General features: G+C 55.2%; 2 protein-coding genes across 2 annotated transcripts; one reads left to right on the forward strand and one right to left on the reverse strand.

Annotated features, from left to right (window-relative positions):
• Positions 1 to 996: 996 nt before the first annotated feature.
• LOC147991163 (uncharacterized) lies at positions 997 to 1,629 on the reverse strand. The gene has a single exon (XM_087538553.1). It carries the CDS (start codon positions 1,627 to 1,629, stop codon positions 997 to 999), a length of 633 nt encoding a protein of 210 aa, XP_087394679.1.
• An 86-nt stretch (positions 1,630 to 1,715) lies between these two features.
• On the forward strand, positions 1,716 to 4,993 carry LOC147991164 (uncharacterized). Its single transcript, XM_087538554.1, has 2 exons — positions 1,716 to 1,740; positions 4,479 to 4,993. Exons 1-2 carry the CDS (start codon positions 1,716 to 1,718, stop codon positions 4,991 to 4,993), a joined length of 540 nt encoding a protein of 179 aa, XP_087394680.1.
• Positions 4,994 to 12,278: the final 7,285 nt, after the last annotated feature.

The following is a 12,278-nucleotide window of genomic DNA, read 5'->3' on the forward strand; positions in this document are numbered from 1 at the left end:
TGATGGTGACATCATTCAGCTGACGGTAATCCACACACATGCAGAGACGGACACCCTTTTTGTCCACGAAGATAGAAGGTGATCCCCATGGTGAAGAGCTGGGACGGATATATCCTTTCTATGGCATTTCATCGAGCTGTTTCTTTAGCTCCACTAATTCTGATGAGGGCATCCAGTAATACTTCTTGTATAACGGTGCGGTTCCGGGCACAAGATCTATTGTGAACTCAGGCTCTCGATCTGGTGGCATGCCTGGCAGCTCTTCTGGAAATACATCAGGAAATTCACTGACCACGGGAATTAATTCCAATTCAGCCACAGCGGTGAAGACCATTTCTTTCTTGGGTATGCTTCTGCGAGCATAGAATTTGGTAGTATGCCCCTTCAGACTGGTCAAAGTGACTTCTCGGGTCGCGCAATTTATGCATACTTGATATTGAGTCAGCCAATTCATACCCAAGATAACATCCAGCTTAGCAGACTCAATAATTATCAAAGAAGTTGAAAAGCGGACTCCGTTGATATTGATTTCCAGATTACAGCAGACCAGATTGCTCTTGATTAAGGATCCCGGGGTTTGTACCAGCATTTCTTGCCCAAAAGCGAACAAGGAAATTTGTTTTGGGCAACAAAACTCTGAGAGATAAAAGAGTGGGAATCCCCAGAGTCAAATAAAATTACTGCAGGTATGTTATTAACAGGAAACATACCAATGACGACTTCAGGGATTTCTTGGGCTTCATCTGCGGAGAGGTGGTGAACGTGCCCAGTTATGTTTTGCTGGTGCGGGCATGATTCCATAAAGTTGACTTGTGGCCTGAATAGAGCATTTGCCTTGCTGTTCTTGGGACACTGTCTGGCATAATGTCCGGTTTTCCCACAACTGAAGCAAGAATTGTTGCGATGTCGCTCCTCGTGCACTGGGTTGGTCACGACATTCTTGACTTGAGTGGTGGTCTTGTTAACATTCTATTGCCAATTGGGCTTGTATTCCACCTAAGTCTGCTGCCAGGTATGAGCCTTTTGCACGGGTTGCCCATCCTTCTTTGGCTCAAACTTGCGCTTGTGGTCATTGCTAGCAGGCTTATTATCTGATACAAGCATGTGTTCCCTTTCAGCAATGAAAGCCTTGTTCACCAGAGTTTGGAAATCTGGGAAATCAAACATACTGAGAGTACACCGGAGTTGCGGGTTTAATCCACCAAGAAATTTGTTAATCTTTCTTTCTTCAGTGGCCACGTCATGAAGGGAGTAACGTGACAAATGATTGAATTTTTGCAAATATTCACCCATAGACTGATTTCCTTGGAGGAGCATGAGAAATTCTTGCTGCTTGGTCTTCATAATTCCAGTAGGGATATGATATTTCCGGAACTGATCCGTGAATTTTGACCACATGGCTTTTATATTCTCCCACCATATGGCAGCAGCGCCTTCAAGATAATGAGTTGCAAATGGAACTTTATCATCATATTCAGTATGAGAAATCTCAAGTTTCCTCTCAATGGTTCGCAGCCAATCGCCTACTTCCAAGGGGTCAATAACCTGACTGAAACTGGGAGGCTTGGTCCTTTGAAAATCTGACAGCTTGGAGTGATGACCGTTCTGATTCCCATTCTGCCCAACCATATCTTGCACACTTCTTCAAATTTCAATTAGATCATTACTTCGTCTTTCCTCAAACATTCACAGAATTTGCTCGGTGGAGGGCGGATATGGCGGTGGAGGCGGTGGTGGAACGTACGGCTCGGTGGAGTGTTCTGCCTGTCGTGCGGAACGACGAACAGGAGTACCCGCGCGAGCGTTGCTACTCCTGCCTCCCTGCGGCATCCTATTTTTGTTTTTGCCAAGACAACGCAACCGAGATGAGAAGCATTCAAAATAAATTGGGGAAAGGCCAGCAACAAAAGCCCGAGAAAAACCAAAATGACGAAGAAAATACGGCGAATAAAATAGAGTCCCAATATAATTATACACAGACTCATACATGAAAGATACATAACATGTCGGGTTCAACTACTCTCATACATGAAACGAAACCTCATGACTCGTACGACTACACTCGTACACCATCCGGACGATCGCGAATACTCAGAAGCTCTAATGCTCGGCTGGTGCTGCGGGGTCCTCTCCTGAAGCGGACTCGGATCCTGAACTGACGATGTTAACTGAGACCTCCGGTGTAGTGACCTGGCCTCAGATGGTCAAGTCTCTGTGCTTCAGTGTCATCCCTAGATCGGTAATGCTGACACACACAGTACTCGAAGGATTTATAACAGAGTAGCAATCACACACTTATTACATCGAATGTCTCAAGAGAGAACTTATTACAATAATATGGCTTAAGGCCATCTAATACGATAACAGCGGAAGGCTTGGAAGATAAAGTGAGTCCATCAACTCCAATGGCATAGCTGAGCTGCACGACAATGACCTAACGAACCTTACTCCTCGTCTGAAAAGTCTGCAACATAATACGTTGCAGCCCGAAAACGGGTCAGCACATGGAATATGCTGGCAACATAACACAGTAGAGCAAGAACAAAATAATGCTATCACTACATGCATATATGGCTGGTGGAAAGCTCTATGGTTTATAGTTTTTGCGAAAAGCCAATTTTTCTCTACAACAAAGGAATAGATTTTAATTTTACTATCATGGTAGTTTAAACATCATTGAGAAGGTTCCTCCAACTCAATCCCAATTAAAGTGATTAACAACCCAACAATATTAATTAAACATGATGAGATACATGTGATAGCCCAAGTACTAGATACTCAAGAATTGTCCATAACAGGGGACACGGCTAACCATGATTAGATTGTACACTCTGCAGAGGTTTGCACACTTTTCCCCACAAGACTCGATCACCTCCGTTGGATTTCTCGCACTACAGGCTGTTTGAGAAACGGATGACCGAGACACAGTCTTTCAGAAACATTAACTCTCTACTCCGGACAGACCATACCAAACCTACATCCCACTACCTGCTGATCTGCCTCTTCAAGAGCTTCATGTAACTTACTCAACTATGCTAGAGCCCATAATAGCTTGTGGCTGCACACGGAAGTTTCTAGCATGAATCATCTCAGTTCCCTTTGAGCCTGGGTGGCGGTCCATAGGAAGATCACACGGGTACTCCAGGATTTCCAAAAAAATACAGGCAACACTGGGTACTCCAGGTGACTCAATCCACCCAGTTGTTTGATTAAGTTGCCACCTTAAGTTGAACCGTTAATTTAACAATCTCACATTTGTCATGGATTTCACTCAAACCCAAACCACGTCTACGAGCATAGCATAGTAATATAAGCAACGCGTAGAGTAACTCCCAAGGGTTTGAATGTAACAGGGCAATAGGTTCTACCTCATCAACTACTTCCCAACCCACAAGTTAATGACATCCTAATCATGCAATGTTTGAGGATTGGAACTAATGCATAAAAACTGGGTGATAAAGGGGTATGATCAAAGTGTTACTTCTCTTGCTGACGATCTGCGAAACCTAGGGACTCGTAGTAGCAGCTTCGCACTCCGGGTGTTCTATCACAAGCAAACAATAGCATACATAAGTAACAAGGAATGATGCACAAGCAAAACTCAAATAAAAGAGGTTGACCAGAAAGTTCAAATTAAGAACTCCGGTTCGCAAAAAGAATCAAATCAAACGGAGCAACAAAACTCCAACGGTGAACGAAAGAAGCTTCATTTACTAATCTGAAACTAGGTCAAATTTTACAGTAGAGAAAACTTGTTTGAGTTGGTTAAACAGAAAGAGGGTTTCGAGATGAAACTCTAGGCGCTTGAATCGCCTGATTCCGACTAACGAGCGAAAAGAAAAACAGAAACTAAGATCGGATCAGAAATCGCGATCAGAGAAAACCGCGGAATAAATCCGATAAAAGAAAACTAATGAACAGACTAACGAACGAGCGTTCATTAGCTGTATCTAACGGGCGAAGAACCGTTCGTTAAAACTAACATTCGGACGAACGTCCGCTAACTAGAAGAACCGAGAAAAACCGGCGAATCCAAAAAAACGGATCTAGGGTTTCTAAAAAACCGAACGGTTTTTATAAAAAAACTAGCGGCGGAGTCCGGCGACTACCTCCGGCGAGAGGTCCAGCGAGGCGGTGTGCGGCGGTGGTGGCTAGGCGGCACGGGCGGCGGGGCTTGGCACGGCGCGGGCGGCGGTGGTTGCGGTGGGGTGTTGGGGTGGCGGGGCGGCAGTATATAAGGGCGGGGCGGCGGCGTCTTGGAGTAGGGGCCAAGGCGGGGCGGCGCGGAATCAACAAGTGTGAGGGATGCTAGCGCTTCAACAAGCGCAGCCACCAGCTGGCGTCAGCATTCCGGACCATCCCGATCGCCTGGCCCTTCGCAGTCTGGGGGCTCGACATGGCGGGGCCCTTCAAGACTGCCTGAGGCGGCATGACGCATTTGCTGGTGGCGGTGGACAAGTTCACCAAATGGATCAAAGCAAGGCCAATCAGGAAGCTGGACGGCCCGACGACTGTTTGGTTCATCAAGGACGTCGCGGTGAGCTATGGCGTACCAAACAGGATCATCACAAACAACTGCACCAACTTCGCCAAGGGCGCGCTCGCGCAGTACTGCTCCGTCTCCGGCATCTGCCTCGACCTGGCTTCCGTTGCACATCCGCAGTCCAACAGCCAGGTCGAACGGGCCAACGGCCTCATCCTATCCGGCATCAAGCCGTGGCTCGTCGAGCCACTCGTCCGTTCCCCCGGCAGCTGGCTCGGCGAGTTGCCGTCCGTCCTTTGGAGTCTTCGCACCATGCCAAACCGGTCGACCGGGTTCACCCCATTCTTCCTCGTCTACGGAGCAGAAGCTGTCATTCTGACCGACGTCGAGTTCGACTCGCCGCGCGTCACGATGTACACGGAAGCCAAAGCTAAAGAATCTCGCGAAGACGGTGTTGACCTGCTCGAGGAAGCACGCCTCCTAGCGCTCAGTCGCTCGTCCATCTACTAGGAAGGCCTGAGGCACTACCACAACAAGAAAATCTAGCCCCTCGCCTTTCGGGAGGGAGACCTCGTCCTCCGCCTCATCCAGCAGCAGGCCGGTCAGCACAAGCTGTCCTCCCCATGGGAGGGGCCCCTCAGCGTCAGCAAGGCCTTGTGCGATCGCAACGCGTACTACCTCATCGACGCCCGCAAGTCAAACAAGCGCAAGAGGGACACCGCCGGCGAAGAAACAACCCGGCCATGGAAAGCGGAGCTCCTCCGCCCGTTTTACAGTTAGCCGTATGCACGTATGTATCACTGCCTTTTGTAACCATCTAGAAACTATGAGACCCATGAACGACGCTCAGGGGCTGCCCTTCTTCGTGACCAAGCTATTGTGTCCCCTACATTTCGTGCATTACTTTCCTTGTAAGCCAACCCGGCTGCCGGATCGACTCACTCGACCCGGGGGCTCGGTGGCTGGCCGGCTGGGCCACCCGCTGCTTCCCTTAGCAACACATTACGCGTCGAACCGCCGCGGCCTCTCACTTCGCCCTAAGCCGCAGAACCGGCTTCGCCTATTGGCTGGCAAGCACATGAGACGACCAGAGCACCGGCGCGCCTCAAGCACTAAGTCAAGAACTGCCAGGTCATCCAACCCGGCCCCGCCACTTTAAAAGTCACCGCACGACCGGCTGCTCGCCAACTGGGCCCCGCCGGATTGCCGCGAGCCGGCCCAGTGGGTGTTTCGCTTACGCTCAACGTTCCGAAAGGCTAAATATCGCACGTTCCTCCCAAAGGCCGAACCCCTTGTCACGGACCAGAGCCTCGGCCGTCAGACTCGCGGGGGGAAACCCAAAGGAGAAGTCGCGAGAAAAAAGCTTCAAAGACAAAGAGCAAGAGCGCTGGCATCCACGAGTTTCTTCGCATGCTGCCGGGTCGCTTGACCCGGCCCCCGCCACTCCAAGCCGCCAAGAGACCGGTCGCCCGCCAACCCGGCCTTGCCGGGTTGCCGCCGGCCGGCCCAGTGGGTGTTTTTGCTCGCGCTCAACATTACGAAAGCCTAAGTACTACACGCTCCCCTCAAAAGGCCGAACCCTTTGTCACGGACCGGAGCCTCGGCCGTCAGACTCGCGGGGGAGAAGCCCAAGAGGGAAGAATGCGGGAAAACGGCTCGAAAAAACGAAAAAGCAAAGGCACAAACATTCATAAGACTCAAACACCGTAAATTAAGAAACAGGCCCAAGGCCAGAGTTCATTACACCCAAGTTAACCCTCAGTGGATGGGTGGACCTGCTACCTAACAGAAATTTTTACAAAGTTAAAATCAGGCATCTCCGCCACCGGATCGCGTAGCCTCCGGATCCGCCGAAGTGCCGACTTCGTCCTCTCCGGCGTCCGTGTCGCGGTAGACGCCCGTCTCCTCGGAGCTGCCCTCCGGGTCGTCTAGAAGAAGACCGTAGTCCTCAGCGGGCACGACTCCGCCATCCTCCGCCTGCTCCAGCTGGAACTCGTCGTGGAAGGCGAACCCGGCGACGTAGCTGGCCCGGGCGGCGATCCGTCCCGCCTCCGCCTGCAGCTGGCTCTCCGAGCCGGCCCGCTGGCCCATCAATGCGTCCAGCACCAGGTCTCGGCGCCAGGACAGCCCGAACTGAAGCGCCATCTCAGCACCAGCTTGGGCGGCAGAAACCCACCACTCCTGAAGCCGGTCCGGGCCCGCCTCCAACCACCTCGCCAGCCACGTGAAGCTGCTCGGCGCGACGGCGCCCGGCCAGAGGGCCGCCGTCATTGCCGTGCCAGCCTCGGAAAGCCTCCCCATCTGCTCTCCTAGGACTTGCAGACGGGCCTTGGCGGTGGCCATGATCTCCAAGAAGGTCCGTGCCACCTGCGGGTCAGTCCCGGAGCCGACGAATCCTTGCAGGTCATGCTGAAAGCGGACTGCCTCCTCCGCCAGCTGGCGCATCTCTAGGAAGGCCCATGTCAAAGAGAAAAGCAAGTCAGAAGAAAGCCACTAAGGAAGAAAAGCCAGAGTCCCAACCCGGTAACGACAAAACTGAAGGAAAGCACTTACTGGAGAAGGACTCTTCCAGGTGATGCGCTTCGAGCAACGTACCGCGCTGCTCTCGGGCGATGGTGCAGCCACGCTCCTGGAGTTCCTTCTCCAGCTCGGCGACCTTGGCAAGGGCCGCCTTCAGCTCGGCGTCCTTGTCCTCAGCCGCCTTCCTGGCCTCCTCGCGGCGCCGAGCCTTCGCCTGTCGGGTCTCCTCCGCCGCGGCCACCAGCGCCTTCAGGCGCTCCACCTCGGCCTGGAGCTACCCCTTGTCATCGGATAGCTGGCTGCATTGCTGGTCCGCCTCTACAAGGGCATGCTGCGTCTCCACGACCTTGGCGGCCTCCACCTTGAGGCGCTCCACCTCGGCCTCGAGGCGGTCCTTGTCGACCTCCAACCGCCCCTGCAGCCGGCTGGCTTCGTCAAGCGCCCGCCGGGCTCCCGTCGCCTCCGCCCTCGCCCGCTCCACCTTGGCTCCAAGCCGACCGGCGTCAGCAATGAGCCGGTCGTAGTGGAAGCCAGCCCGGACCAGCCGCGTCCTCCAAGACAACACCTCGGCGGCAGAAAAGAAGCTCAGAAACAAATTACTACTTGGCGGGGGCTACACCCAGTGGGTGCACTAGCGCGCGCCCCACTAGAAAAGACCATGCAAAACAAGTACCTGTCGCGGCGCGAAGCTCCTCCTCCTTGGCGGCAAGCCGCTCCTTGAGACGGCGGTGTGTCACAAGGAGCCGGTTAAAGACGCTAACCCGGTAGTCGTCCAGTTGCTGCAAAAAGAAGTGATCAATACAAGACATCAAGACAAGATTCGACCCAACTGTTGCATAGTTGGCTTGAATCTCGGGGGCTACACCCAGTGGGTGCGCTGGCGCGCCCCCACGAAGTAAATGCAATAAAAGAAAAGGAAGAACGCAAAAGGAACTTACAAGCACGGTGCGCTCCAGGTCCTGCGTCGCCTCGCCCTCGGCCTGGGCAAAGGCCTGGATCCGGTCCACCCGCCCTCGTAGGCGCCGGGTCACGGCGTTCATCGCCGCCTCCTCCTGGGTCAGGGGCCCGAAGAAGACCTTGTCGGTTCCGCTCCGCGCCGGCTGCGACCCGGTAGCCCGCCCCCGGGCTTGAGCACCAGGGCGTTTCCCGACGCCGGCTCCGTGGGCCGACTGGCCCGTGGCTCCACCACCAGCGGCGTCTCGCTTGCCGGCGCCCGAGGCGCTCCCGCTGGCGCCATCCATGATGCCTCTCCCAAGACGGCGCCTCCATCGCTTCCGTCGGCTCCCGCCCACTTGACCACGTCGGTCCGTGGCGGGACGCCGTCCCTAGCAACCACGACCTCCCGATCGAGGTCCATCATGTCGACGTGGCCTCTGTGGCTGCGCTCCCCCTCCGACGACGGCACAAAGGCCATCTCCACCACCACCATCCCCGCCGGCATCTCCGTCCACGCTGGTTCCTCGCCGGCTCCCGCCCACGCCGCTAACCCAGGCCTGGGTCGACGCCGCCTCCAGCTCCGCCTCGGCCCGGTTCCGGTCCCGCCAGGCCAGGCCTTCGGTGTCGGACGGGTCCAGACCAAGGTCCGGATCCGCCCGCCCCTCCTCCTCGTCGTCCCGGTCAACGGTGCCGGACCGGCTCCTCCGAAACGCGGCGCCCTCGGCGGACGCCGCGTCCGCCGCCGCCACCACCAGCGAGATCAGCGACCTGAAATGCAAGATGAAGTAAATACAAGACAAGCAAAGCTGCTCAACGACTCGTTCTAAGTTAGAAGAAAAGCTTACCCCGGCACCACCGGGACGGCGGGTCTCGCCGCCCTTGTAACGCCCCGGACACACCCGCCGGTGGTCGTTACTCCTGGCAGGATCTAGACTGGCTCCACAGATCAATACTAGTCTTTTATGCACACTTTGTTCTCACTCGTGCGCACCCGGGAGCAACTTCCCGGTTGGTCACCCATCCTGAAACTACTCCAAGTTGAGCATGCTTAACTTTGGAGTTCTGTATGAATGGGCTTCCGAAAAAGAAGGAATTCCTTATTGATATGAGTAGTCTATCATCTCTAATAAGCCAGACCATCACATACACCCCCACTCAGAGGAACCGACGTCCTCGTCGGGCCACAGGAACGTTCCCTCTTGGGACCTACGTTTGTGCATCCAGTCCGGTACATGCACCATGTCATGTGCCACGACGCGTCACAAACGACATGAACAACATGACCATGCACCTGTCCGCAAACATCCGTGTAACCGCGAGGGTCGGCTCTGATACCAACTTGTAACGCTCCGGACACACCCGCCGGTGGCCGTTACTCCTGGTGGGATCTAGACTGGCCCCACAGATCAATACTAGTCTTTTCTGCGCACTTTGTCCTCACTCATGCGCACCCGGGAGCAACTTCCCGGTCGGTCACCCATCCTAAAACTACTCCAAGTTGAGCACGCTTAACTTTGGAGTTCTGTCCGAATGGGCTTCCGGAAAAGAAGGAATTCCTTATTGATATGAGTAGTCTATCATCCCTAATAAGCCAGGCCATCACAGCTTCGACACCCCGGCTGGGTCCGCTGCGCGCTTCGCGGCCGGGGCTCGCGGTGCAACGTTGTCCTTCCCGTGGGGCCGCCTCGCCGCAGGCGCTCCCCGAGGCAACCTGGCCCCAACCACACCACCACCACCTCCACTCGACGCTGCTGCATCAACGGCCCATGTCGGCATCTCGACCCGGCAACCCGGCGATTCAAAAGAAAACACAAGAGCGCTCAAGGCTTACCAGGTTGGCACCACGCGCCCGCGTCGGATGCTGCCTCCTCCGAGGTAGCACGCACCACCTCCGCCCGCGCCCGATCATAAGGATCTCGGATGGCATTCAGAAGCACTTCCCGCGTTGCGTCGGGACGGACAAGAAGATAAGAGCCAGCAAAGAATGGAGACCAAGGACTCATCGCGGGTGCCAGGTTCACGCGACTATATGGGGCCTTCCCGAATTCCCAGTCGCCTTGGAGATTGGCCTTGGAGATGTCGTTGACTTGGTGAGTGACCAGGTCCGTGCCCAGCCGCGTGCTCGCCATGCGGTCGGGATCCTAGAGGCCGGTCATCTCCCCGATGAGATGGTTGCGCTACTGCAGCGGCAAGACCTGGCGAAGGATGAAGGCAGCGATGAGGTCGGTACCGGTGAGCCCCTCCCGCTCCTTCATCACCGATACCCGCTCGCACAGGTTGAGCACCTCCTGCAACGGGTGTTTGGGGTAGTGTCCCTAGTTCTGCTTCTCCTTCAGCGGCAAGTTGACGAAGGGAGGCAGGTTGATGTGGTCCGCGCCAAGGTTGCGGACGTAGAAGAAAGAATTCTGCCATATCTTGGCAGAATCCTCCAGTGTCATCTTCGGGCAGTCAGGGCCCGACCGCTTCGAGATGACGGTGGCCCCGCACTCCGACATCTCCCCGGCCCTCGGCCCGTGCTGCTTCAAGGAAAAGAAGCGTACCAAGAGGTCGATCGAAGGTTCGACCCCCAGGTACCCCTTGCAGAGGTTACGAAGCCGGATAGTTGCATAATGGCGCTGGCGCCCAGATGATGAGGCTGGAGCCCGAAGAACTCCAGGAAGTCGCGGAAGAAGCCACTCGCGGGAAGCTCGAACCCGCGATCGAAGTGCAGGAGGAAGACGACCCGCTCCATGCCCTCGGGCCGCGGCTCCCGCTCGCCCCGCGGCGGGCGCGCGGCGACCTCCGTCTCCGACGGTAGGCGCCTGGTGGCGCGGAGCTGGGCGACATCCTCAAGGGTGACGGTCGAGCCTATCCACGAGCCCGACGGCAGCGCCATCAACGACGAAGCAAGAAGAGAAGAAGAAGGCGACCGCAAGGCTCTACTCGGGGCAGCGGGTGTCGGAGCGCGCGGTGTTCGCAAACAGCAGAAGAAGGAAGACGATGGCAGGAGGGCGCGAGTGCGAATGGTTTCCACCGCCCCCTCCTCGCCCCAATTATAAGCCACGGTTCAAAACGTGGGAAGTGGGATCATTTGCGCTCGCCTTCTCCACTTCCCCGAAATAACTACGCACGTACGCGCGCAGTAACTGCCTCGAGAATGGCAACCAACTCACGGACGCTGCAATAAATCCGCGCGCGTGGGCCATGGACGCGCGGCCCCGGGCCACTGTGCGTCGCCCTGTCCTATCGTGCGTGTGGCCTGTCAGGCCCCTCCGGCTCCCAAACGCCACATGGCGCCCGCGCGAGGCCCGAAAGATTGCCTCCAAGATTCGGCGGACTCCTCGGTTTCCTGCCACTATCAAAACGACGCGATTCGGCTTCCGGAAGCCGGCACATAGTGGGTGTTGCTGGACCCGGCGGCCTCAAGATTCACCTCCATCAAGGGGGAAACTGTGAAGGCCCTTCCACCCGAAGACGGCGGACCTTCACAGCTTCGGGGACTACTGTCGGGGGGATGGACCCCGGGCAGGCAATGGAACCCGGATCCTTTGAAAAAACAATGGGGTCGGCATCGCCCCTCAAGACGGCTCGCACTTGGCCGAGTTGCTTGACCCGGCCAAGCCCCCTCAACCCGGCCTAATCCGTGAGACTTCTCCAACAAGCTAGCCCAGAGCGGCCGAGCCTGGCGCACCAAGACTTACCCAACAAGCCAACACGCCTTGGTGTACACTCCAACCCGGCCAAGGGTCAGCGGCTGTCCCATCCCAGCCGTACAATGGGACGAGTCGCCACCAACTGATGACCGAAGCCACAGTGTCCTGCCCATGCCTTTGGTCAGCCGGACGAGGTAAGAGTGCCCCCCACCTACCCGCTGACCAAGCTCGGCATGGCAACAGTGCACCCGTCGTCACCCCTGACGCCAGCAAGCGGTTGTTGGAAATATGTCCTAGAGGCAATAATAAAAGCATTATTATTATATTTCCTTGTTCATGATAATTGTCTTTATTCATGCTATAATTGTGTTATCCGGAAATCGTAATACATGTGTGAATAATAGACACCAACATGTCCCTAGTAAGCCTCTAGTTGACTAGCTCGTTGATCAACAGATAGTCATGGTTTCCTGACTATGGACATTGGATGTCATTGATAATGAGATCACATCATTAGGAGAATGATGTGATGGACAAGACCCAATCCTAAACATAGCACAAGATCGTATAGTTCGTTTGCTAGAGTTTTCCAATGTCAAGTATCCTTTCCTTAGACCATGAGATCGTGTAACTCCCAGATACCGTAGGAGTGCTTTGGGTGTGCCAAACGTCACAATGTAACTGGGTGACTATAAAGGTAGACTACG

The sequence above is a fragment of the Triticum urartu genome, chromosome 1A (assembly GCF_056163025.1).
Source record: "Triticum urartu cultivar PI428250 chromosome 1A, HENAU_Tu73, whole genome shotgun sequence".
In the NCBI taxonomy this organism is placed as follows: Eukaryota; Viridiplantae; Streptophyta; class Magnoliopsida; order Poales; family Poaceae; genus Triticum; species Triticum urartu.

Coding starts and splice junctions, on each gene's coding strand:
- LOC147991163 (XM_087538553.1), bottom strand. CDS start 1,629: ATGGTTGGGCAGAATGGGAATCAGAACGGTCATCACTCCAAGCTGTCA.
- LOC147991164 (XM_087538554.1), top strand. CDS start 1,716: ATGGCGGTGGAGGCGGTGGTGGAAC. Junction 1,741..4,478: donor GGTGGAGGCGGTGGTGGAAC/GTACGGCTCGGT, acceptor AATGGATCAAAG/CAAGGCCAATCAGGAAGCTG.